The 27,607-nt window shown below is 42.1% G+C and overlaps 2 protein-coding genes across 3 annotated transcripts; one reads left to right on the top strand and one right to left on the bottom strand.

Moving 5' to 3' along the window:
- The first annotated feature begins 2,256 nt into the window (after positions 1 to 2,256).
- LOC111851433 (guanine nucleotide-binding protein subunit alpha-14-like) lies at positions 2,257 to 7,762 on the top strand. The gene is made up of 7 exons (XM_023826374.2): positions 2,257 to 2,682; positions 3,135 to 3,319; positions 4,245 to 4,399; positions 4,554 to 4,682; positions 4,890 to 5,019; positions 5,313 to 5,466; positions 5,961 to 7,762. Exons 1-7 carry the CDS (start codon positions 2,562 to 2,564, stop codon positions 6,146 to 6,148), a joined length of 1,062 nt encoding a protein of 353 aa, XP_023682142.1. The 5' UTR covers positions 2,257 to 2,561; the 3' UTR covers positions 6,149 to 7,762.
- Positions 7,763 to 10,590: 2,828 nt separating this feature from the next.
- Positions 10,591 to 27,348, bottom strand: tmc2a (transmembrane channel-like 2a). 2 transcript variants are annotated; one of them, XM_072713837.1, is made up of 17 exons: positions 27,202 to 27,348; positions 26,160 to 26,250; positions 25,992 to 26,073; positions 25,585 to 25,691; positions 25,018 to 25,116; positions 23,001 to 23,143; positions 22,465 to 22,612; positions 21,110 to 21,298; positions 20,157 to 20,336; positions 19,680 to 19,838; positions 19,252 to 19,380; positions 18,550 to 18,617; positions 16,935 to 17,174; positions 16,734 to 16,859; positions 15,421 to 15,499; positions 12,093 to 12,216; positions 10,591 to 11,788 (listed from the first exon to the last, which is right to left on the bottom strand). In XM_072713837.1, exons 1-17 carry the CDS (start codon positions 27,312 to 27,314, stop codon positions 11,583 to 11,585), a joined length of 2,283 nt encoding a protein of 760 aa, XP_072569938.1. In that variant the 5' UTR covers positions 27,315 to 27,348; the 3' UTR covers positions 10,591 to 11,582. The 2 variants fall into 2 exon arrangements, with proteins under 2 accessions (XP_072569938.1, XP_072569939.1); XM_072713838.1 differs by having other exon boundaries at positions 12,099 to 12,216.
- Positions 27,349 to 27,607: the final 259 nt, after the last annotated feature.

Here is a 27,607-nt window from a genome sequence, read left to right as displayed (position 1 = left end):
AATTTGTTGGTTGTGGCACAAGTGTGCAGATTGTGTGTGTGTGTATGCGTGTGTGTGTGTGTGTGTGTGTGTGTGTGTGTATGCGTGAACACACTCAGGAAAAAATACACAAAACAGTAAATAGAATAAAGATGAAAATAGCTACATTAAAAAATGGTTTATTAGATAGATAGATACATACACATAGGCACACAGACCTATGACATTCACGCACACATACATACTGCAACAGTACAAAAGAAAGTAACAGGAGGGCAGTGTGCTATACAGGCCTAAACACTTAAGTCCATCACACTCCTCCCCTTCCATGTGACGTTGAAGAGCTGTATGGCCATAGGGACAAAGGACCTTCTGAGTCTGTCTGTTCTGCATGACAGAGACAGGAGCCTATCACTGAACATGGTCTTCTGGAGGAAGTGGTGAGCAGAGGGTGACGGTCATTGTCCGATACTGAGATATTAATAAACAAATTAACATGGAGCCGTGTTTCCCAACCCAATCCTGATGATCAGCACATCCCACAATTTGCTGTAGTCCCTGCTTAGGATGCAGATGGTGCAGAGCCAAACCAGACAGAAATGGAGGGTGGAACAATGGGTTCTATTGCACCCATGTAAAACTGAGCAGTCAATGTTTGTGACAGCTTGCGTTTCTTCAGCTATTGCAAGAAGAACAGACACTGTTGGGCAGGTGATTCTTGTCTCTCATTTGAGGTGCTGTTGAATGATTTGAAGGATTCAGTCCTGCTGAGTGTAGTGTCCTGTATGACCAATGGTGATGGGGGCATTTTCTGGGGGCGTTTGCTGTGTGTTCAGCTCCAAGTTGCTACCCCCACACCAAGACAGCAGTCGGCTTACTTCCTCACAGCAGCTGGTCTGCTCAACATTCCGGATACATACATTGTATATATATGTATAACTGAGGTTGATGTGATACTAAGCCTAGCTAAAATAAATAAATCGCAGGGGCCTGATGGCATCTTACCTATAGTCTTAAAAGAGATGAGGGATATTATTAGCCAACCTTTAACTTTAATATTCCAGAAATCGTTATCTGCGGGTGTGGTACCTTCAGATTGGAAGCATGCTAATATAACACCCATATTCAAAAAAGGGGATAGAAGTAATCCAGCAAACTATAGGCCAATCAGTTTAACTAGCATTACTGGAAAAATAATGGAAGCTATAATTCAAGTGAAAATGGTAGATTACCTAGATGCAAATAACATCATAAAGGATAGCCAACATGGATTTAGGAGAGGTAGATCCTGCTTAACGAATCTACTTGAGTTCTTTGAGGAAGCTACAAGTGAAATTGATCACAAAAAGGCCTATGATGTGATTTACTTAGATTTCCAGAAGGCCTTTGATGTTGTCCCCCACAAACGTCTCTTGCTAAAGCTTAAAGCTGCAGGGATTTTAGGAACTGTGGCAACTTGGATCAAAAACTGGCTAACTGACAGGAAGCAGCGAGTAGTTATTAGAGGCACAATGTCACAGTGGGCCTCCGTTCATAGTGGGGTACCGCAGGGTTCAATTTTAGGACCTCTATTGTTCCTAATTTACATTAATGATATTGACAACTCTGAGCTATTTTAACAACTCTGAGCTATTAGTTATGTTCTCCCCAAACGAGCTTAATGGGCCGAATGGCCTCCTCTCGTTTGTAAATTTCTTATGTTCTTATGTTCTTATGGACAAAAGCATTGGGACACACCTCTTAATAAAATTCAGGTGTCTCATTCAGGCTGATTGCCACAGGCAATCAAGCACCCAAACATACAGTGAGGTTCACAAACAGTGAAAGAACGGGTCATTCTGAAGAGCTCAGAGAATTCAAGGATACCACCTTTGCATTAAGTCGGTTCATTAATTTTTTTTCCCAGATAGATATTTCACAGTCTGTGGCCCCGGGAACTTCATGGGATGGGCTTCTATGACCGAGTAGCTGCATGCAAGCCTCACATCTCCAAGCGTAAGGATGGATGGAGTGTCGATGGATTTAGAATGGGATGTCTAACACAACAATGTATAACACAACAATGAGCACTGGATGGCATTGTCCCTGTAAAACCTTTAAATTCATATTTTGAGACCTCAGTACTGGAAATAGTATCATATAAATAATAGTATAAATTTACCTTGGTGTACAAAACTCTACACATGTAGGTAATGTAAAGTTACTGGTGTAAAATGTAAGTATTTTGAAGCAGGAACAAGGCAGTAAAAAAAAAGGGTATAGTGAAAGACCGAATTCACGATAAAGTTATTCCCAGACTTCTACTCAATTCATTTAACTGGGGAGTTTCCGGCTGCTTTGTATCAGGAAGAACGGACTCCGCATACACGTGCTGGGTCAGGCTTGCATATCCAGTTTTAGATATGAAAACACCTTTTACCTGAATGACTGCATTTCACTCACCTGAGGACTGAGCAGCAGTACCTATAGTGAAAGAAACTGGTTTCGGGAGCCTCCTGTAAGGAATAACTTGTTTAAACATATGTAGTCCTTGTATAAGTAGTTTAAAAAGATCAAAAAGGGTCACAGCAGTACTTGGAACAATGGCTGAATGCTGCCTGTCAGCGGAAGACAGGGAATGTGAACGCATTAGTAGAGAGATTGAGAGACAGCTCCGGCGTGACAAGCAAAACTCCAGACGAGAAATAAAACTACTGTTATTGGGTAAGTCCACTGTCAAAAAAGAGAATTTGATGCATTAAAGAAATATGTAAATACAAACAACAATGTGTCAGTAATTAAAATGTATGTCTTTTGACATTGCTGTTTGTAGGTATATAACTATAGTTCACAAATAACTGTATGACTAACTGCGATATTTAAAAATTTTATTACATTGAATTACATTTCATATCATATACTTTTATTTATGCTTGTGCTTATGTATATTCACGCAGACACATGTTACATTAGTGGACAAACTTGCTATTTTAAGAACATAAGAACATAAGAATTTTGGATAAGAATGTTACTTCATTTCCTCATTTTGGCAAAGCTTCGTTCTTGATTGTTTGGTGTTACGTGAGTCAAGCAAATTAATGCAAATAAGTAAACAGTGAGTCAAAATTTTGCATTTTAAGCAGGTACAAAAGATGTCTTTACCTATGTTTGGTCAGGGACTGGAGAGAGTGGAAAGAGCACATTTATTAAGCAGATGAGGATCATTCATGGTGCGGGATATTCAGAGGATGACCGGAGAGACTTCACCAAGCTCGTCTATCAGAACATCTTCACGGCTATACAGGCCATGATCCAGGCCATGAAGACACTGGGCATCTCCTTCGTGGACCATCAGAACATTGTAATCTTTCCATCACCCATGCGAGTGTTTCGTTCATATAGCTCATACACATAGTCATGAGAAACTCAAAACATCAGATGAAGGTTCCCTGATTAATCTCCAAGTTAGGAGTGGTGTAACTTGCTAGGCAGGTTTCAGAGTGCATGTGCAAGATGACAATGTCACGTGGTAGAGAGGGTTTTGGGAGAAAGGCACACGCAAGCATAGCTGATGAGTATTAGTCAGCATTTACAAGATTTGTAAAAGTTATGGTTTGGTCATTAATGTCTGGGGTTCTAATTATTTAATGGTAAAGGTAAGGTAAATAAACACAGAATTTAAATATATAGTGAAAAAAATACAGGTAGCTCTTGAATTAAACCAAAATGATTTAAGTGAATCTGGGCAAAAAAAATATCTGAGATGCAGAGTTTACGGAAGCGCTAATACAAAAAGGCGACGTACTCCTGTAAGTAAATTTACACTTTATTTTTTCATTTAATTTTTGTTCTTTAGTATGTATTACTACGTTGGTCCTTGCATATGTGTTTTTTGCTAGAAGGTGTCTTGAATGGTAAATAGACAAAATTTGACTTGCATATAAGTTTGTGGAACGGATTGCTTACATCAGCAGAGAACTGCTTGTCCTGTAATTATACATCAGTTGTGGCACTTAATTGTGCTGTGGCTGTAGACTTATTGGGCTTCTGGCTTGGCTTCTCCTTGCCATGGTAACCTTTCTGTTGTCATACATGGCTGATAAAGCAGTGCTGCATGACACAGGTAGCACAGGTGTGCCGATGCTGCGTGACACAGGTAGCACAGGTGTGCCGATGCTGCGTGACACAGGTAGCACAGGTGTGCCGATGCTGCGTGACACAGGTAGCACAGGTGTGCTGGGCTGGTAAAATGTTCAGCTTTAGCAGGGAGACTTTTCTGATTTTAGAAAAATGCAGACATCGTGGAGCAGGTGGACGTGGACCTGGTGACCACCTTAGTCCAGAGACACGCCAAAGCCATCAGCCAACTGTGGAGTGACAAAGGCATTCAGGAATGCTATAAGCGCAGACGTGAATACCAGCTGTCTGATTCTGCAAAATAGTAAGTTGTTCTGTATGTTGTGTCTCTATGTATAAATAAGTAGAACTATTTTAAGCACATTGGAACTATTGAAACACCAGTGGACTTGTTCTGACTGCGCTACCTTCAGGCTTACCAGCCGTGACAATGTTTATGTTTCATCATTTACTTTCAGCTACCTGGACTCCATGGGTCGGATCTCCGCACCTGCATATGTGCCAACTGAACAAGATGTCTTACGAGTTAGGGCACCCACGACAGGAATTATAGAGTACCCCTTCCTCCTAGAAAATATGATCTTCAGGTGCGTCTCTGGCAAGGAATGGAATCAGATCCATGGTGATATTGGTTTTAGGAGTTAGAGGTGATTCATGGTAAACGTTAAGGGTTATGGAGAGTCACGTGATTCATGGTAAACGTTAAGGGTTATGGAGAGTCACGGAAGTAGAGATGCCAATGTACAGACTGCTATAGGAGTTATGGGGTTTTTGGTGTGATATGATTCTTTCAGGATGGTCGATGTAGGAGGTCAGAGATCGGAAAGGAGGAAATGGATTCACTGCTTTGAGAAGGTCACATCCATCATCTTTCTTGCCGCACTTAATGAATATGACCAAGTCTTATATGAATCTCGCAATGAGGTAAGTATATTCAAGCAGATCTTTAAAAGTAAAACTGATATGGAATATGTGTAAATAAACACATCAATATAACCCAGAAACATGATAATAATATTTAACCCAAAGTTTGCTTTTCCCATTTGAGAAATAAAGAAATTTATTTTTCACTGATTTATAGACATATTATTTATTACTGATTGGTGTCAAAAGTTTGATCATGGTCTCCTGTGAAATCTGATATCTGTCTGTTAATGATGCAATTGACTGTGGTTGTATCTTGGGGTTTACATGGTTGGTGATGGTCTTTTTTCCAGAACCGCATGGAGGAAAGCAAGGCTTTGTTCAAGACCATCATTAGCAATGCCTGGTTTGAGGAGTCCTCTGTTATTCTCTTCCTTAATAAAAAAGACATTTTAGAGGAGAAGATTGCATATTCCCACTTAGGTGACTATTTCCCTGACTTCAAGGGTAAGTTCCTATACTCCCTTGTTTCTGTTTGTGTGCATTGGCTGCGTTGGACTTTTCCAGTGTTTCGTTTCCAAACTGACAGCAAAATATTATGGCTCTGTAATGTGAAGCACACTTACTATAAACGTAGAATAAAATATTTTACAAGGAAATGCAAAAATGGTTATGCTGATAGTTTTTTTCTAATGTATCACCTGGTTTCATTGTTGTTCTGATGTTCATCTCACATCATTATTTACAGAAATTTGAATTATTTACACTTTTAAATACTTCATACGTTTAAATAATTTGTGGATAATTCTCCTGGCTGTCAGGAGTGTGCACAGCCACATAGCCCATAGCTGCTGGTTCAGTTGTGATCATGGTGTTTATGTGATGATTATTTTACCATACATAGTGGATAATAATGGATTTTCTAAGTAGTACTTCCTGGTGGATAATGATGACTGTAGGGTTTAGTGGCCCAGAGCGGTAATGGTTTGTGGTGTTTTCAGGCCCAAATGATGCAGAATCAGCCAAACAATTCATTCTGAAAATGTTTGTGGAGCAAAATCCAGACAAGAAGAAAACCATCTACGCCCACTTCACTTGTGCCACAGACACACAGAACATCCGCTTTGTTTTTGATGCTGTCAAGGACACTGTCCTCAAACATAACCTTACGATATTCAACATAGTGTAAGCCTCCATTGTGCTGGACAGACACCAGCCGTGATAAATGAAGGTAACGTGAATGACAAACATTAACACCTAATGATCCTGTTTTCCTGTTTGTTGATGAAATGTGATGTTTTAACAATTATTTTAAATGATCCATGTTTTATACTGTATATGTTTTATTTTAGAAACAAATCTGAGGACTTGTTTTTAACATGAAGAGAATGATTATGAAAATCAGATGCCATATAACTCACTCTTACTTTTTTATATTAATGTTAATTTAAACATGTTTAAGGTTCTTTGCAGATCTATTGAAACATTAAGTTGAAAGGTGTTTAAATGGATGTAACATATATACAGTGGCAGATTAACAAGTTCACGGGCCCTAGGCTGCACTTATCGTAGGCCCCTCTTCTGCCCCCACGCTCCAAAACGATACAACAATTAACTATAAAACAATTAAATATTAGTAACTATAAAATAATCTCTACAATCAAAGAGAATGTGAAAGAGGGCAGCAGAGACCCCATTGAATAGACCCATATCAACAGTGAAACCATAAAACATTAATTACACTCTGATCCAGTGCGTGTCAACTGCATCCACCAGGCGCTCTCAAGACACATTTACCATAGATAGCATAGACCACAGATAACTTTACAAAGAGGGATGTGTAGCTCAGTGGGTCTGGCTTCTGCGGCCATGATTGAAAGGTTGCCAATTTGATTCCTGCCCTTGGCAGAATAGTCATATATGTCATCTTCTATGTGTGTGTCTTAAAGGAGAGCAAGATGGAATATGCTTAAAATAAAACATTCAAGTGTATCTGTATAAATGGTCCATAAACCTGTGTTATTCAAATGCATGCTGGAAAAAAATATCACCACTCACTTATTAGAAAAGGCCCAGACCTCCCCATCACTTAAAGCAGTTTCCCAGTCCGGTCTTTGGGGTCCCTACAGTCTGCCCATGTTTTTGCTCCCTCTGTGTTCCCTACAGTCTGCCCATGTTTTTGCTCCCTCTGTGTTCCCTATCAGACAGTCCATGTTTTTGCTCCCTCTGTGTTCCCTATCAGACAGTCCATGTTTTTGCTCCCTCTGTGTTCCCTATCAGACAGTCCATGTTTTTGCTCCCTCTGTGTTCCCTATCAGACAGTCCATGTTTTTGCTCCCTCTGTGTTCCCTATCAGACAGTCCATGTTTTTGCTCCCTCCGTGTTCCCTATCAGACAGTCCATGTTTTTGCTCCCTCTGTGTTCCCTATCAGACAGTCCATGTTTTTGCTCCCTCTGTGGTCCCTATCAGACAGTCCATGTTTTTGCTAGGGGCTTGGAGGGAGCAAAAACATGGACTCTCTATGGATCCCTGAGAACCGGACTGGGAAACATTGACTTAAACACTGTTATTGTTGAACTGGAGTAGATTTTAGTTACATGTTATGTGTCCAATAGCAAATGGATTAAGAACTGGACTGCCTGTTCAGATTATGTAGTTACTGACTGAGCTATAATCCCTTAAATTTGATTGTCTGTATGTTTGGTTCACATAGATTGTATCCTGCTGTTTATTAAAATGTTTTTCATAACTTCGGTCAGTTAGCTGCTTTGACTCTTCAAATGAAACCAGATTTTCATGAAACACATTGATTCCTTTGGTCTCATTTTCACACCTCATAAAACAGTCTTTGTTCAGATACCTGGTTTTACATAAAAACAGCGAGACGACAGCAGCTCCCTGTGCATTTGCATGTCATGGTGGCCAGAGGCAGCATTACAGACTGTCAGGGCAGGTAACACGATGCTTGGTGGCGCTCAGACAGGGCTTCTCCTGCTCAATGTCCTCTGCCTTTCCATACCTGCTGTCCAGCGCTGAGCCAAACTCCAGCATGCTAACCCCACATGCTCACCTACCAGTGCTTGGAGCCGAAATGACAGAACAAGGAAACCACAAACTTATGTTATTGCACTGCTGTTGGACAGCTAAGCAAATTCAGCTTTTATTTTTGTTAGTGTGTTTTGCATGTTTTCGGCTTGATTCAGTTGATCGTTACACCCCTGGTCTGGGTCAGATGGCCATAACAGGTCTGCAGGGGACTGCAGTGGTCTACAAGCAGGATAATGAGTAATGTAGTCATGTACTTCACATGGTTATGAGAAGATTCAAAACGTAGCCCTTTTATTCAGGCCCTTTGATTTACGCGCATAGTCATGTCACTGAAGGGAATAAGGGACAAGGGTGGAGCCAAAGAAAGAAAAGAAACTAACAAAACAAATCTCAAAACCCCAAACTTTACTGTCCAATAATTAAAGAAAGAAAAGAAAATTACTTACCTCCTACCCATACAAACATACAAGGATATGACAGAAAGGCCAAGCAATCATGGTACCCAGCAGGAAAAATAAAGAGGCAAATCACACAGGTCTACGTGTGTACACATAACGTGCACATAAACTGTGGACATATTATGCTTTACACAACATATCATGTTTTACACAAAGCATGCAAGTAGGGTGTATGCTAAGGGCTTTGGTAAAGTAGTGCTTGTATTAAATAGAGACACTTAACTTTTGTTCATGCCAGTGAGATTTTTTAAAATTTCTTCACTATGAAACACTATTGTCTGTATTAGTAATAGTATTAATTTTATAGTATATTAAAGCATAGCGTAAGGTTTCCTGTTCTGTTACAATAGGGAGAACTGAGGACAGAGATAAGAGGGGAGCAAGGGGAGGAGCAAGATGAGGAGAGCAGAGGGCGTGAGAGTGGAGGAGAGACAGGAGAGGGGAGGAGAAGAGAGCAGGACACTATTAACTTTAGTCAAAGGATCTCAGCCCCCCCCCCCCCCCACACACACACAGACATTTCACAACATCCAAGCAACATTCCTTTGAATTGTGAGGGGCCCTGCAGAAACACATAAGGTCACAGGCGATCATGAAGACACACAGAGTTCCACACATATGCAGCCCAAAGAAGACAAAGAAAAGAGAAGGACTGATTAAGAAAGCATGAGCCTGTCTGGGTGAGGGTTAGGGTCAGTGTAACCCTAAGAAAACAGCACTAAACAGCTCCACTATCACTGCAAGGTGTGCTGTGACTCATTAACTATAAAGGTGGGTGATCTGGTTACCTTTGCCTCTGCAGGGATGCTGCTGTACCAGCCTCTGCTCAAGACTGTACATACTTTCATGACTTACTATAGTAGCACTTCAGATGTGAAAACAAGAGAATGGTCAGTAAAAGCTGAAAGTTTCCTCGGGATGTGAGTTACTATGCACTAGTGTTTGAATTTTGAATATGCAATTAAAGAAGCTGCTGAAAATTGTAACTTTAGAAACGAAATCAATTTTTTAAGCCGGTGAAACCTGAGAAAAACCTGATGACTGATAAGCAAATTTTTTTTGGTTGAAGTACCGTGTTTGTCAGCCACAGGTTTGTCGTGTCAGATGGGTAACACTCAAATGCACAGACGCATGTTGTCTGTCGGTCTATTTGTCTTTCTGTCTTTCTGTCTGTCCTTCTGTCTGTCTTTCATCCATGCCAACTTCTTACAATATTTCACAGTTATCTTCCAATTCATCCCCTAAATATCCAATAGTGCAATTACAAAATAAAAACAGTAGATGGCAGCAGGCAGAAAAATAAATATATCAGAAAAAGTTTGAATACTATTGCTGTAATCTCATTGAGGCTTTCAGCATCCATACTATAAGGCAGTGGCACTGAAAGCCCCCACTGGTACAGGCACTGGAGCTGGCCATACTGGCGGAGTGGGTGCCAGTGACTGGAAGTCAAATCTGCTGAGAAGCAGATTCAGTCCATTATGCCTGTACCCAATCCAGTGCCAGTGTACAAATAAACAGAGAATAAACAGACAAGCAGATGTGCAATAGTGCAGTGAAGATGAGACGTTTCTCTTCAGATAAATTGTAGTAATATTGCTTAATACACTATATACCTTCATAATGCAGTGCAAAGCATCTTTAATTCTTATACTGACATTATAATGCATTATGAAGGTATGTATAGTGCATTGTAGATGAGAGTTTCATAGAGCATTGATAACGCATAATAAACATAGCTATAATGTGGCTTTTTATAAATACAGACGCTCCTCTACTTACGAACGAGATACAGGACAGGAAACGGGAGCCCAATGAACACAATTTGGACTATATAGTTCTCTTCATTCGTTTGTCTCAAAGTTAGTAAGTTGAAAGTTCATAAGCAGATGAGCGTCTGTATAGTCGTGTTAATAATACTTTATGAATGCATTATAATGAATTATGACAGTATCTATAATGCATCATGATGACTGCTTTTAAGTTAAGTATTATAATTTTTTATTAAAATGTTTATTTTTAGCTTAAACATTGTTTCAGGCAGACAATACAGTAAAGACATAGATAATTTTATAATGAACAATTTATTTGTTTAAAAACTAAATTAAGAGTATAGTTTAATCGTTTCAATTCAGTTTAGTATACCTAAACCACTTAACAATAGTGTGTGGCACTACATTATTAGTTCTTGGATACTAAACTAAAGTTCAATCATAATTTCAAAGACACATCCTCTTGGAATTTGAGAACACAGTCATGCGTCGCATAACGACAGGGAAACATTCTGAGAAATACATTGTTTGACAATGTTGTCGTTGTGCAAACATCATACAGTGCACTTACACAAACCTAGATGGTATAGCCTACTGTACACCTAGACTAAAGCAAACTTTATGAATAGAAAGAGTACACTCTAAAATTATGATTAAAAGTACAATATAACAAATACATACACCAGCAACATGTTTATTATCATTTTCAAGTATCATGTACTGTACATAATTGTATGAACAATACTTTTACACGACTGGCAGTGCAGTAGGTTTGTTTGCACCAGCATCACCAGAAACTAGTGAGCAATGCATTGCACTATGACATCACTGGGAGATATGAATTTTTCAGCTCCATTCATCATATGGGACAACCGTTGTATTTGCGGTCCATCTTTGACCGCATGATTGTATTATATGCACCTTTCTGGTAAAATAAATAAATTCATCAAACTCTGCTGCATTCCCATTACCCTGCCCTAGATAAATGATTAGACGATGGATGGATGTATGGATGGATGGGCGGATAAATTCTTGCAAAGTCTTGAACAAAAATCTAAATTGGAGAAAAATCCCAGACATTTGTAAAGTGTCACTCTGAGTTGAGTAAATGGCAGCTCAGTAAATATTCTGGGCCATACCGTGAGAGAAAAGCGACGTCAGATTTAGGGACAAAGTTGCAGCCTTCTAGCTGGACACTGCTGGTTGAGAAGATGCTCCAGCAGTCCAGGCTTGGTGTAGATTGAGGTGCAGCATCCATCACATCCCAGTTCTGCACTTACAGCCCAGGGGGCAGTGGAATCATGGAAGCCCTTAGAGGAGGCCACAGATGTGGTCACTGTGCACTTAGTTCCTGGAGGGCTGTGCCCGCCCACGGCTCCGGCTAGTTTCTGCCCCAGGTAGGGGCCCTGGTCCCCGGGGTCCTGGGGGGTGTGTAACTGCAATGCGGGGGTTGGGGCTCGCCAGCGACACATCCTTCTGAAGGTTGACACCAGTGGCTGCCGTCCCAGGCTTTCCTGTAACCTTGGCAGGTTTACCACCCTGATCGTTGTCTAGAATATCAAAGGAAGGAAGAGGTCACTACAACTTCAGTTGTGATCAATCTGCTATAGTACCAAGCCACCATTAGCTGAAAGTAGTGTGTGATAACGACACCAAACACAGGGGCTGGTGGCATCACAGCCTAGCTCTAACCCTAACCCTACACAGCAACAATGGTCAACTAACCCTACACAGCAACAATGGTCAACTAACCCTACACAGCAACAATGGTCAAATCATTGCTTTCACTCAAAAAGCTCATGTCTGGTTCATAAATGTCCGTATTATATAGTTTTTCCTCTAACTGCAGCTTACCTGCACTGCTCTCTGCAGGTGCTTTGGGTGCTAGAGAGCGGTTGGGAAGCAGGTCTTCTAGATCTTTCATCACTTGATTAGTGCTATTTGTGTTATTTCTGCGATTTTTCTCCTCATCTCTTTGCTAGTGTGAAGAATTGAAATAAATGAAAAACAGCACATTTACTCGAACACAGATTGTATATACAGAAGCTCCTCTACTTACGAACGTTCAACTTACGAACTTTCAGACATACGAACGAAGAGGACTGTAAGTCCAAATTGTGTTCACTGGGCTCCCGTTTCCTGTCCGCAACATCAATTTTTTTTTCTGCACAACAATTCTGCCTAGTACGCCTTCTGGCCGCTACTCCCGCCGCGCAGCAGCGTAGCGTACGTACTCCTAGCATCCTAGTTCTTTGTACTTGCATATACCCTTAAGATGATGTTGAATAACGACTTACGAACATTTCAAGTTACAAATGGCCGTTCGGAACATATCTCATTCGTAAGTAGAGGAGCGTCTGTACACTTATAGTGGGAGTAAAAATAGTGTGGTAATATATTAAGGCAATGCAATAAACATAAACTATAGTCAGCCCTCCATATCCATGGGATCCTATTCCGTGGATTTAACTAACTGCAAATCGATAATATTAAAAAAAAAATCCAAAAGGTTCCAAAAATCAAAACTTAAACTTGCCTGGCCAGAGTACGTCATACCATGCCCAGGTCTGGTTCAAGAGGTAGACTTGGACACGATACACATCCAGTGTGATCACTAACTTTGCCTGAGCACGGAACACAGGCATGACATCATAGTGCGACTGGCACACGCATGTGCACAAGCACATTATACATGAATTGCACTCAGTAGGAACAGATTGGGTGGGCTGTACAGATTGGGTGGGCTGTACAGATTGGGTGGGCTGTACAGATTGGGTTGCGACAAACATTTAACTGATATCACTTTGGTATGGAAGCCCATTTTCACCATCTGGAGTAGAAAGAAAACACATTAATCTCAGAATTTTTACTTATTAAGTCAGAATTCTGACTTTAACCTGGTTTGAAAAGAAAAGGGGCAACATAACTTATCTCTTGCCTCATAATGTGTGATACTGGCACATCTAACGTTAATGCTTCGTGCATAAGACCTACAAGACCCTATAGCAACCAATGAAGTATTACCAAGCGTTATTGTAATAATTGCCAATAACATAATTATTCCGGTTCTTATTGTAATAAAAGGTAATAAAGTAATAACAGTGTACTAACATTTTTGAATAAAAAACATCACATTATTACATTATAGACACAAAACGGGAAAATGATTACGTTATTGACAGTTATATTAATGGTAGTTATTATATTATTAACTGCCACAGACCCTAACAATCGTGACATTGCACAAAATATATGTTCTAATTACAGTTGGGTTAATATCAAACGTGTCTTTCAGTTAATTCCCAGATAGCACACATATGTTGAAATTACATTGATTCCATATCAGACAAAAAGGTTGAAACAGCGTTGATCTTCAATGTTTCACTTTATATCAACATTGAATCAAAGTTTTGCCACTATCAATTTTTCAGTATTGACCAGAAATCAATTCAGCTTCAACACTGATAATTTAATACTGGCCATAATTCAAGGCATTTAACTATAATCAGCGTTGAGACAATAACATGGTGCTGTCTAGGTTGGGTATTGGAAGCTACTAGAAGTCCCAGGCAAACACTGGCATGACAAGAATAACTGAATAACTCAAACCAAGGCGATGATCCCAGGGCTGGTGCCACCCTGTCTTACTGTTTTCAAAATGAAGCGAGCGAACATGGAATCCAGACTGCTAGAAGATTACATTATGTGAATAATACGTGTTTGGGATAAGTAGCATCCTGCTGAGGAGGTGATGCTGCCTGATTGGCTAAGAAAAGTCTGAATTTCGACCTAAGTCAGAATTCTGGGATAAAAAATCAGAATTATGGCTTAATAAGTCGGAATTCTGAGATAAATGAGTGCTTTTCTCTACTGCAGATGGCAGACATGGGCTTCCATACTTTGGTCTGTGACAGAGGTGCAGTGTTTGCTGGAAATTTAGGCTGATGAGAGGATCCAGGAACAACTGGATGCAATACACCAAAATTCAGTGATATTTGGTAAAATATCTTATACGCACAGCACAATTAAATGGAGATCACTGCGTTACATACTCAATAAATCTATAAAAAGGCCATGTGTCATCTTAGGCCACAAAATAAGGACATTAATCATGAACTTCATTGTGCTGTAAGATAGCCCTTCAACACAGAAAGTCACACAATGATGACAAAAGTGTGCTCGGGCCTGGGACGTTAAATGCAGTGTGAGTGCAGTGCAGCAGGGGAGGGGGGACAATCATGCTCGGGCCTGGAATGTTAAATGCAGTGTGAGTGCAGTGCAGCAGGGGAGGGGGGACAATCATGCTCGGGCCTGGGACATTACATGCAGTGTGAGTGCAGTGCAGCAGGGGAGGGGGGCAATCATGCTCGGGCCTGGGACGTTAAATGCTGTGCGAGTGCAATGCAGCAGGGGAGGGGGGACAATCATGCTCGGGCCTGGGACGTTAAATGCAGTGCGAGTGCAGTGCAGCAGGGGAGGGGGGACAATCATGCTCGGGCCTGGGACGTTAAATGCAGTGCGAATGCAGTGCAGCAGGGGAGGGGGGCAATCATGCTCGGGCCTGGGACGTTAAATGCAGTGCGAATGCAGTGCAGCAGGGGAGGGGGGGCAATCATGCTCGGGCCTGGGACGTTAAATGCAGTGCGAGTGCAGTGCAGCAGGGGAGGGGGGCAATCATGCTCGGGCCTGGGACGTTAAATGCTGTGCGAGTGCAATGCAGCAGGGGAGGGGGGACAATCATGCTCGGGCCTGGGACGTTAAATGCTGTGCGAGTGCAGTGCAGCAGGGGAGGGGGGACAATCATGCTCGGGCCTGGGACGTTAAATGCAGTGCGAGTGCAGTGCAGCAGGGGAGGGGGGCAATCATGCTCGGGCCTGGGACGTTAAATGCAGTGTGAGTGCAGTGCAGCAGGGGAGGGGGGACAGTCGTCCTTGGGCACAGTACGCGTCTACCGGGCCAAGTGTGAGTACGCCCTTAAAGTATTCAGGATGTGCGTAGCTCATATGAAATCACTACGCCATTTTATATAAGACACTTGAGCATTTGCAGATTTTTGTGGGTCCTTCAAGCCCCCGTGGATATGAAGGGGCGACTCTACACACAAATGCAAAGAAATGCATTCCACTTGTTTTTTATGCTTATTGTGTTTGCTGTGCATTACATGTCAAACATTCAGACTTACCATCTGCATCTTCTTCTTCAGTTCGTTGTTGGAGTTTATGTACGCTTCTGAGACAGAGTTCAGGTAGTAAATAGCCAGGCTGTGAGGCAAGACAGAGAGTGCCAAGGTAGAGTGTGTTCTGTACTCACCAATCCAGCGCTGTGACTATGTGTTCAGTACTAAATCTGTACCCTAACACCCTTTGTCAATACATCAGTGTGTTGTGTACACACAGACTAAAAGGATAAGAGAGTATTCTGTACACACAGGATAACAGTGTCTTCTGTACTCAACAGCCCATCAGAATTACAGTGTATTCTGTACTCAACAGCCCATCAGAATTACAGTGTCTTCTGTACTCAACAGCCCATCAGAATTACAGTGTCTTCTGTACACACAGGATAACAGTGTCTTCTGTACTCAACAGCCCATCAGAATTACAGTGTATTCTGTACTCAACAGCCCATCAGAATTACAGTGTCTTCTGTACTCAACAGCCCATCAGAATTACAGTGTCTTCTGTACTCAACAGCCCATCAGAATTACAGTGTATTCTGTACTCAACAGCCCATCAGAATTACAGTGTATTCTGTACTCAACAGCCCATCAGAATTACAGTGTCTTCTGTACTCAACAGCCCATCAGAATTACAGTGTATTCTGTACTCAACAGCCCATCAGAATTACAGTATATTCTGTACTCAACAGCCCATCAGAATTATAGTGTATTCTGTACTCAACAGCCCATCAGAATTACAGTATATTCTGTACTCAACAGCCCATCAGAATTACAGTGTATTCTGTACTCAACAGCCCATCAGAATTACAGTATATTCTGTACTCAACAGCCCATCAGAATTACAGTGTATTCTGTACTCAACAGCCCATCAGAATTACAGTATATTCTGTACTCAACAGCCCATCAGAATTACAGTGTATTCTGTACTCAACAGCCCATCAGAATTACAGTGTATTCTGTACTCAACAGCCCATCAGAATTACAGTATATTCTGTACTCAACAGCCCATCAGAATTACAGTGTATTCTGTACTCAACAGCCCATCAGAATTACAGTGTATTCTGTACTCAACAGCCCATCAGAATTACAGTATATTCTGTACTCAACAGCCCATCAGAATTACAGTATATTCTGTACTCAACAGCCCATCAGAATTACAGTGTATTCTGTACTCAACAGCCCATCAGAATTACAGTATATTCTGTACTCAACAGCCCATCAGAATTACAGTGTATTCTGTACTCAACAGCCCATCAGAATAACAGTGTATTCTGTACTCAACAGCCCATCAGAATTACAGTGTATTCTGTACTCACACCATCAGTAACACTGCTGGGATGATTAGTCCAGGATTGGCTGCGTAGCTGAACAGGGTTCCCATAAATGCTGGAAGGTCCAGGTCTATGGTCTCCGAAATAACATCAAACATCTTTCCCTTTCCGCTGTATGAAAACAGTCAGAATGCAATTATGGGATGTCTGATTAAACTGGCAGCACATGACAGGGTGAGTGGTTACCTGAAAGGACCACAGTCAAAGGATGGGGGCAGACTCATGATGGTGTACACCACAGGAAGGAGGCTGAGGAAGAGGATGAGTAAGAGCAGTCCCATGTAGAAGTTGTTGGACTTCGAGGCCTTGAAGACCCTCTCATGTGGTACATTACAGCTCATGACGGCCCAGCATTGGTAGTACATGGAGGTGAGCAGGCGAAGAACATTGATGCCCACCAGCCCAGGGGCGTAGAAGGCACCCATCCTGCACAGAAAGAAAGTCACGTCTAAGGGTGAGGCAGCGACCATCCTGCACAGAAAGAGAGTCACGTCTAAGGGTGGGGCAGCCCCCATCCTGCACAGAAAGAGAGTCACGTCTAAGGGTGGGGCAGCGCCCATCCTGCACAGAAAGAGAGTCACGTCTAAGGGTGAGGCAGCGCCCATCCTGCACAGAAAGAGAGTCACGTCTAAGGGTGGGGCAGCGCCCATCCTGCACAGAAAGAGAGTCACGTCTAAGGGTGAGGCAGCGCCCATCCTGCACAGAAAGAGAGTCACGTCTAAGGGTGGGGCAGCCCCCATCCTGCACAGAAAGAGAGTCACGTCTAAGGGTGGGGCAGCACCCATCCTGCACAGAAAGAGAGTCACGTCTAAGGGTGGGGCAGCGCCCATCCTGCACAGAAAGAGAGTCACGTCTAAGGGTGGGGCAGCGCCCATCCTGCACAGAAAGAGAGTCACGTCTAAGGGTGAGGCAGCGACCATCCTGCACAGAAAGAGAGTCACGTCTAAGGGTGGGGCAGCCCCCATCCTGCACAGAAAGAGAGTCACGTCTAAGGGTGGGGCAGCGCCCATCCTGCACAGAAAGAGAGTCACGTCTAAGGGTGGGGCAGCGCCCATCCTGCACAGAAAGAGAGTCACGTCTAAGGGTGAGGCAGCGACCATCCTGCACAGAAAGAGAGTCACGTCTAAGGGTGGGGCAGCCCCCATCCTGCACAGAAAGAGAGTCACGTCTAAGGGTGGGGCAGCGCCCATCCTGCACAGAAAGAGAGTCACGTCTAAGGGTGGGGCAGCGCCCATCCTGCACAGAAAGAGAGTCACGTCTAAGGGTGGGGCAGCGCCCATCCTGCACAGAAAGAGAGTCACGTCTAAGGGTGGGGCAGCGCCCATCCTGCACAGAAAGAGAATCACGTCTAAGGGTGAGGCAGCGCCCATCCTGCACAGAAAGAGAGTCACGTCTAAGGGTGGGGCAGCGACCATCCTGCACAGAAAGAGAGTCACGTCTAAGGGTGGGGCAGCGCCCATCCTGCACAGAAAGAGAGTCACGTCTAAGGGTGGGGCAGCGACCATCCTGCACAGAAAGAGAGTCATGTCTAAGGGTGGGGCACAACATGCTCCGAAGTGGCCCACTGTCCGATCTGAAAGAAACACGTCACATGACGTCACATGCTGGCAATGACAATGCAAATGCTTTGGGACACACTGCCTGTATAGCAGGCCTAGCATGTATAAAAGCATCCTTCCCAAATCATAGGCTTGAACTTCAATTACAGAAAACTGGAGTGTAATTGGATGGAAAATATTATGCTTATTTTAGGAAGTACATGACATGAAAGTGAAGCTTTTGGTTTTGTCCACATTCTTACCAAATCATGCCCTGGTTGAAGACCAGACCGAGCACATTGCCGCTGATGTCAAACTCTGCATAGGAGGGCTAGAGATACAGAGGTAATCACATGTATCGCACTTCAATTACATCATTTTACAACAGACCCCTGGCTTGTAATGGAACTACACAATACATAATACACAATACATAATACATAATACATAAATCAGCCTAAAAATACCACGAATCCCCTGGAAAGTCCAAGTAAAACTAGTGACTGCGCTCAATCTTTGCCTTCCAGAGTTCTCGAGTCAAAGCGTAGCCGTCCACACTGGATTCTGTTCTAACTCTTAATTCTGATTCTTCGCCTGTTCCCTGTAGTATTTGATGTTCTTCAGCTTGGCTGATCTGTTAATTATTGTATTTGTCCATGACTTTGAGTTTGCCTACTCGCTTCTTCACAGAGCCATTAAGGACCTTCTTAGAAAAGGTTTGTGTAACACAAACTGAATTTTCCCGACTTTTAAAATACATAAGCTGTATTCATATAAGTGAATCAGACAACAATTTAAATTACTAGTTTGGAATGTATGCAAGGCAATAAAACATTTTCTAAAGCATATAATTTTATTAACGTTCCACATCAATGGGGTACATCATTGTGTTTTGCATCCTTCAGTACAATCACCGAAACTCCAGCTACTTCCTACAAATGACAGCCTTGATCTTTCATACTCACAAAGCCCGCCTCCAGGTCCCAGCACCAGCAGTAGTTCAGAAATCTCACAATCACAGCACGCAGGAAGTCACCAATCAGGATGGTAAGATACGTCACTTGGATGTCCGAAACAGTGAGTTTAACAAATTCCTGAAAAAGAACAACTGGATTTTAAAGTGTTTAGAATTGTTTCCCTACTATAATACATATTTGCATTTAATGGGAGCATATATACTATATTTGTAAAACTCCAATGACTGCAAGCAGTGTGAATTGGTAAATGTGCATTGATAATGTTTCCCAGTGTACCAAAGACTGGCAGACTGCTTACTAGAAACAATAACTAAAGCTGCCTTTTTCTACATTTTTCAGGCATTCTGCCTATTACAGTGGTTTCCTAGTGCAGTCATTCATGCGGATTATTGTGGATTCAGTGGGGACCAGCTTACAATGCCCACAGTGGTCTCCCAGCAAGGCCCTCGGATGATATCAGCAGGATTGATGGGAGGAGCGGTTGCACTGCTGTCGTTGTTGTAGGCTGTGAAATTAGCATAGTACTCCTTCATTGCCCAGATGGTGGCATTTTTAATGGAGTCCTCCTCTTCCAGCTGTCAGACAGGAAGCAAAATGTTTAGACATCCAGCCATCTTCTATAAGTGCATATCAGGGTCATGTTGATGAGGATGATGATGGTCATTTGCCATTCATACAGGCACAAAGGTATTCTTTGCTTTTTTTTGTATGTCCCATCTTGTTTTCCAGAGATCAGTATGGAACTTATCTAGGATGCATAGCACCCAAGGAAAGAGGCACCTTGAGTGGTTCTAGTATCTAATAACTCATCTAATAACTTAATCACCTTATAAGTGTAACACTGTACTCAACTTTATTGTACAAATGTCCCCCTGTGATAGAACATGGCAAACCTTTGCATTGACTTCATCAAACAAGGCAAATAGGAAGGTGTAGAGGTTTCCCAGGAAGAGTGCGAAGATGCGACCCAGCTGCCATTTGAGGGCGATGCGGGGATGATAGTCCTCCAGCTCGGCGATTGTCTCAAAGAGGGGTGGGCACACCAGGCCCAGCAGGGACATCACTATCTCCACCTGGAAGACACATCCATGTTTCTGTTGGACCTAGTAATGACATCACTGTCTCCACCTGGAAGACACATCCATGTTTCTGTTGGGCCTAGTAATGACATCACTATCTCCACCTGGAAGACACATCCATGTTTCTGTTGGGCCTAGTAATGACATCACTATCTCCACCTGGAAGACACATCCATGTTTCTGTTGGGCCTAGTAATGACATCACTGTCTCCACCTGGAAGACACATCCATGTTTCTGTTGGGCCTAGTAATGACATCACTGTCTCCACCTGGAAGACACATCCATGTTTCTGTTGGGCCTAGTAATGACATCACTGTCTCCACCTGGAAGACACATCCATGTTTCTGTTGGGCCTAGTAATGACATCACTGTCTCCACCTGGAAAAGTCTGCTTCTGAATTGCTTCAAAAACCATTTAATAAGGTGGACAATTGTAATGCAGTTAACATAGGATGACCAGATAATCCATGTCAGTGAGGACACATTGAGCTACTTCATGTTTTACACGCTACTTTAAAACTGGAAAGCTGCAGAGCCAAATACTTCATCACATTGGCTAAATAGTTCAGTCCTTCTTGTGCCACACTGTATAAGCAGCTGTACGACTGAGATACGTTTAGCCAGCTGATGGAGATATAGAGGCATAAATACAGTTTCTGCAAAGCTACATGCAGTATGTACCAAGGGTAGAAGCTACGTGCAGTATGTACCAAGGGTAGAAGCTACGTGCAGTATGTACCAAGGGTAGAAGGTAATCTGTTTATACCTCATTCTTCTCGTACCAGCTCAAGTCATCCCTGGTGGCAAAATCTTGGGACCTCTTCACCACAAAGTAGATGAGATACCCGCTTCCACCCAAGCTGCAGATGATCATCACATTGGCCAAAACACGCAAGAACCTCCTTAGGTGGATGTTCTCATCCTTCTGGTTTTCCTGCTCATCTACAATGGACTCCTGTCAAGTTCAGACATTTTAGATTAAGATTAATCCTGACATGACCTCAGTCTTACCATTTTTGACTGTTATTTCACACTCCCATAAATCATACATTTCATACAATTTCTGCTCATGATTTAATACAGGGGGTTGTCACTGAGAACAACATGTAGCATATAAATCTATCAATATACTGAAGCGTTTACACAGTATGGCAGTGTTTCCCAGTCCGGTCCTCGGTGACCCACAGACAGTCCATGTTTTTACTCCCTCCCAACTGGGAGGAAGCAGAAATGTGGACTGTCTGGTAGGGAGTTTGGAGGAGCAAAAACATGGGCCGACTGTGGGTCCCTGAGGACCAGACTGGAAAACACTACAGTGGGCATGTTTCAGGGAAGAGAAGACAGGGGACACCAAAGCACACACCAAAGCCTTTGCAGACCAAGTCCAAATTTGTCATATGTGTTTTTAAAATCCATCATCTGATAAAAAAAAGAAAAATGTGATGCACAGAAACTGAATCTGATGCCTTTTATTATTCTATAATTGCAAATATTCACAATATGACACAAAACAGAGTCGTCAAGCAGTGAGGATGATTTTTTGCTCCTCTCACTTCTTCTGAGTAGGAAATAAAAGAGAAAAGAGACCAGAGATGTCCATCCAAGCCTGAGAAGCCATCACGAGCAGAGAGAATTTCACCTGCTGATACAGGAACTGCAGAACTAACCCAGTCATTTCAGAGTGTCCATGGTCCAGTTTGATAAGCTGCTAACAATTGTGGAACCGCATTAAAAATAAGACCCCCGATTTCTGCGATCCAGTCGGTCCTGAACAGTGGCTGGCAGTATGTTTAAGGTAGAGACACACACGTCATGAGTTTACCAGGTGATCCAAATTGTGCTGGCAGAAACGTGCTCTCTAGGTGATTGGCAGATATTCAGGGCACAGCCCTCCAAACACTCCTACATTCATTCAAGATCATGGTCAGTACCTGTCGACAGTTGCAAAAAAAACCCAGAAAAATCAGACCTTTTATGACAGACGAAAGTCGGTCTGTGGTCATGACAGATGCAATTCGACGTCATATTTATTTTTAAACGTGCAACAATTTCGGATGAAAAATACGGACTTGGTCTGCAAAGGCCTGTAAGCACTGTGGTGTCATGCATTGTCATGTTTACCTTGAAACTAGTGGTGATGGATGCATACTTGTTGTCTGCTGTCTCAGAATTGCCAATGAGGTAATCCCAGCTGGTGAACATTTTCCAGGCAAAGGTGAACTCTCCATCTTCTCCGTCTCCACCCCCTACGTCGGCATTTCTGGCCATCCTGAAAAACCCCAGTGTCAAGGGCACCGATTGAAACTGCCCTTCTTCTTGTTAACAGAAGACAACAAAAATCAATTCATTGATTAATTGGTTAATGTCCATTAAATATTCCACACCCTGAGGGATCAGATGCATAGAAACAGATATGAGGAGTATGGTGACTGACAATGACAGCTTTTTTAGCAACTAATAGAGATTCACTAACTTCTGATGTAGCAACAACAGCATACAGGACAATGATAGCAACCGAAGGTATTAATGAACATGGTGCAATTAGAGTTAGCTTAAGTCATAGTCAGACTACATAGTACGTTTTATGGAAGTAACATTCTAAGTTGACTAAAGCACAAGGTCATCAGATCACAGACCATGTAAAGATTAAAACTTACGTTCGTATGACAACCATAAGACTGTAGCCAAAGGTGCCCAATCCAACCATGAGGTACGACAAGGGCAGCCTAAACTTCAAAAAGCCGATGGTTCTCTGGCTGTTATAGTAGCCGTAGAAGAGCACAGAGTACTTACAGTAACCCTGCATATGAAAATAATTCATTTGAATTCAATTTTTAGTGTACTAAAAATTAACAAAAATATCAAAACAGTTCATATTAGCAGATTTACCGTAATCCATGCAATTAATGAACCTAGTTGAAAAGAAGAATGTTAATGTGTTGTTAAAACGATTTCCAGAACAGTGTGTGTAAACTGGAAGGTTGTTCTGTATAAAGGCCAAAGGTCAGTACTGTAATAGAGCTTTTGCCCCTGAAAGACGTAAAGAGCAACATGAGCAGATCCAGTGGAAAGTCAGGGCTAGAGGAAGGTGAGTCAGGCTGATTTAGGCCGAGAGCTAGATGACATCTGCAGACATCTGCAGAACTGTGGGTCTCACCCCCACTGGGGAGATATCTAAAATAAACAAGCCGCTGTCTATTACAGAGATGTGTTGTAAACCTAGCATACCATAGTATTCACACCATCCCATGATATTCAGAAGAGAGATGAAGTAGGATGAGGACTAACTGAGAAACAAAGCCATTAGCAAGCTGATTAGCAAACAATGAAGTTCTACCCTCCCCCCGACAAAATGTTAACTTGCCCCCCTGTCCAGCGTTATGTATAGTTTCACGTATTCAAGGGTATCCATGCCTCTCCGATGGCCATGGGTCTGATACATGGTTTAGATTTTGGGAGCTCCAGTGAGACAGTGACTGATTAGCAACTGCCTTTTCAAGCAGGGAGGTCAGAGATCACCCTGTAACTAGAGAATTAGATGTGTTGAAGATTTTGTTTCTTCAGTAAAGGACTCCACTGGAATGGGGTCCAGAGAAGACGCGGGTGATTTCACTTTAGAGACTATGGCCGGAGATGTGATGCGGGAAGCCATGGTGAAGTAATGAGTAAAGAAGGCGGCAGATCTGCCCACAGCAGGTGCCGAAAAAGGATTTTCTGTTAAATGTCTTTAAAAATTGTCCTTAAAAAATGAAATAAGAATCTTATTTATGGTAGAAATGAGAACTCTATCTTTACTGATTACTGATTTCAGGATACAGAATATTCACTGGGGCCACTAAACAGCAGAGTTAGTGATGTCATTGTAGTAATTAGCAGCCATATTACGTTCATCTAGCTGTCAACACTGAAAAGGCTGAGCTAGTTGTTTGCAGAAAATAAGCAACAGTAAAACCACTCAGGTTGCAAAATTCTACAGAGCATTTAACTGGAGCACAAATGGAATGAACATGATGATGATCAGACACTCCAAACTTGCAAATATTGAGATATGAGATCAAGCATGTATGTGAAATCCCTGGATGAAGGGTGTGTCCTTTGCTAAGGGTAAACTTCACTTTATGCGTAAGATTTAAACAATCAAGCAAATACAAAATATTCACAGCCTGGAAACTTCCAGTGTTATCAACATGCATGATGACCATTAGGGAGTCAGGGACTTAAAAATGTCGAAAGATACGTGTAAAATCCAGAACTCAATTTAGGATGATGATAAGCAGCATGAAAGGAAATTCACCTGTTACTCTAGAGACAGTACTGCATCCTCAATGGCATATGGAAAAGAAACCACAGGTGAAGTAAAATGTGAGAACCCAGCAAGCCCATCTCTTTGAATGACTTTTTTCAAGCTATTTGCATCTAGCTGGTTTTATGCTATGTCAGGGTCCTGTTAGAATACCCAAATTATTTTGTGATCCACTAAAAAATCGCAAAGTAAAAGTGATTTATTCATCAGAAGCTGAATCTTTTGTAGTATATTTTTTCTGTTAACTTTTTTACTTTGTTCATAGTTCTCTGGAAAATGCAGCCAATGTATTACCTAATGCACCTTGTACTGTACAAATTAACATGCAGAGTTAAAAGAATGACAGTTTCACTCCCAAAATGATCACCTACATTGAAGTCCATGAGCACTGAGTAATCCATAGCTGTGTCCTGCTCTGCTCTCGGCACGGTCTTCCTGGGGATTGTTCCATAGGGCAAGCCCATCAAGAGCTGTGAAAACAGACATGTAGACCAGTCATGAACACACACCTGTACATCAGCCATGAATGAAACACCAACCATGAAGAAGCACACACATACACCAATCATAAAGAAGCACACACATACACCAACCATAAAGAAGCACACACATACACCAATCATAAAGAAGCACACACATACACCAATCATAAAGAAGCACACACATACACCAACCATAAAGAAGCACACACATACACCAATCATAAAGAAGCACACACATACACCAATCATAAAGAAGCACACACATACACCAATCATAAAGAAGCACACACATACACCAATCATAAAGAAGCACACAGCCACTATGAGGACATAACATACCCTCTATGTTCTTTAATTAAACAAAAAAAAATTGTAAGATAAATTATGCATTTATAGTGAACTATAATGATGAATTAAAATTTCAGAGATGGAAATAAAACCAGAGAGCCTTCTCACCTCAGGGATCACAACTAACCCAAACGTAAGGCCAAAGAGGACTAAATTCATTCCATACATCCAGCGCAGAAATATGAAGTATGACGCTACAGAAGATCCAAAGTGACCTTAGAAGACAGAGATACCACAAACCAATCAACCATCATCTAATATTAAAATATAGAGCACAAAGGTATCATAATCCAAGAGCTAACCTCCACTGAGCTGTTTAATGGACAATTTGCCAATGAGGAATTCAACAGTGGAGGCAGACAACCCACAAGCCACATCAGATAGAACATAGACCCAGCAAAGCCTCTGGCTGATGCTCTAACACCTTCTCGTTCATGGGTCAGCGTTTCATTTTGAGCAGGAGGTGGTATCTGAATGGCTTGGATTAGCGACGAGCGAAACCTGCTGCTCCTTACTCTCAACTTCTTTTATTTTCCGTTCCCAAGGTATGCACGCTGTCTTGAAATTTTCAAAATCTCTTTGAAACTTGATCCATTTCTGTTACAGAATAAAGAGAAACGGTGTTAATGTTGTCGACCGTGGAAACTGTTGTCTGATGTACAGTCAGATCCTGCTCATCTCACCTTGGTCATCATCACTTTGTAGGCATACAGCTTACGCCCTTTCCCTTTGCCCAGGGCACCTTCAAACTTGTCCACAAACTGCTGCGCATCTCTGAAATCCATTCAGTTATAGAAGTCGTTTAAAATATAAACACCCAAAAGCAATGAAAATTGAAAACGCAGACACAAAAACGTGCCTAATATGGCAGTGCCCTAGGTCAGGCCATGCATCCTACAAAGGCTGCATTCGAAGGTGGAACCAGGAATGCCTCACAGCAACATGACAAGGCCGTCCCATTTGGAAGGCTCCTTCAAATGCAGCCTATGAATGCATCCTTCTTTTTCCCACTCCAATAAGTATGCACCCGACGGACCCTATCCCAAGATTCATTGTGCAGAGGTGAAGTGGGGGTGTCACAGCTAGGCGATCGGAGGGGCGCTTCATTACACAAGGGTACAGGCAGGAACGGCTGATGGCACAAATAGGAAATAATCCTTCGGCCAGACTGTCCCATACGACCACGCCTTCAGTTTGACCTTCAAAGGACGCCGCCTACAAAAGTTACACCTCTGTAGACCACAGCTCATATTATCAGCAATGTCTTAATTATTTTTAAACAGAGCTATAATGAGATTCTGTTCAATAGACCATCCCATTTGGGGTTCAGGTCAGGGCTCTGTGTGGGCCAGTCAAGTTCTTCCACACTTAATTTATCCAACCATGTCTATATGGACCTTGCTTTGCGCACTGGGGCCACAACATGATAAGAACCTGCTATTTTGACGTTGTGGGGACCATTTTTCATGTACCCATAAGGATAACCTCAGTTTTATAAAAATCAGTGAATGCAATCAAAAAACTAAAAACGCCAAAAGAATTGTATTTTGTATTTTGTTTGGTTGTTTAAGGTTATGGCTGGGTTGGGGTTAAGGTTGCCATTTTTGGGTTTTGGTTTTTCTTGTAGAAATGAATGGACAGTCCCCACAAAGATAACAGTACAGGTCTGTGTGTGTTTGTGTGTGCACTGTGCATCACTGTATATATACTATTTAAATGTATTACTTGAGATGTTCTAGCCTCCTCTTCATCCGCCATGGCTTGTTCCTGATATTGGCGATGAGCTTTTTCTTCTCCTCAACCTCCTCCATGAGTCGTGCCATCTCGCCCTCTGACATGGACTGGTCTGACTCCGAGTCTGCATTCGAGTCTGAGTCTGATGAGCTAATGACAGACGAGCTCTGTTTCATATCATAAGCGGCTTCCTCTTTACCTTTCATCTTAGGAAAGTCAAGTGCTCAGCAACCCAACCAATGCGACACAAAATCAGAGGAAACACAAATAGACACAAACAGCAGTAACAAGGAAAGGGAATTATCACTCAACATGACTGAACACACCACCCCCTCCCCACATATAGAGAAAGTCTGAGTAGTTTGTATTGACAATTTCATCTCTTGTAACATTAGTG

Source organism: Paramormyrops kingsleyae, chromosome 7 (genome assembly GCF_048594095.1).
Source record: "Paramormyrops kingsleyae isolate MSU_618 chromosome 7, PKINGS_0.4, whole genome shotgun sequence".
Lineage (NCBI taxonomy): Eukaryota > Metazoa > Chordata > Actinopteri > Osteoglossiformes > Mormyridae > Paramormyrops > Paramormyrops kingsleyae.
This window is presented reverse-complemented; position numbering and strand designations above follow the sequence as displayed.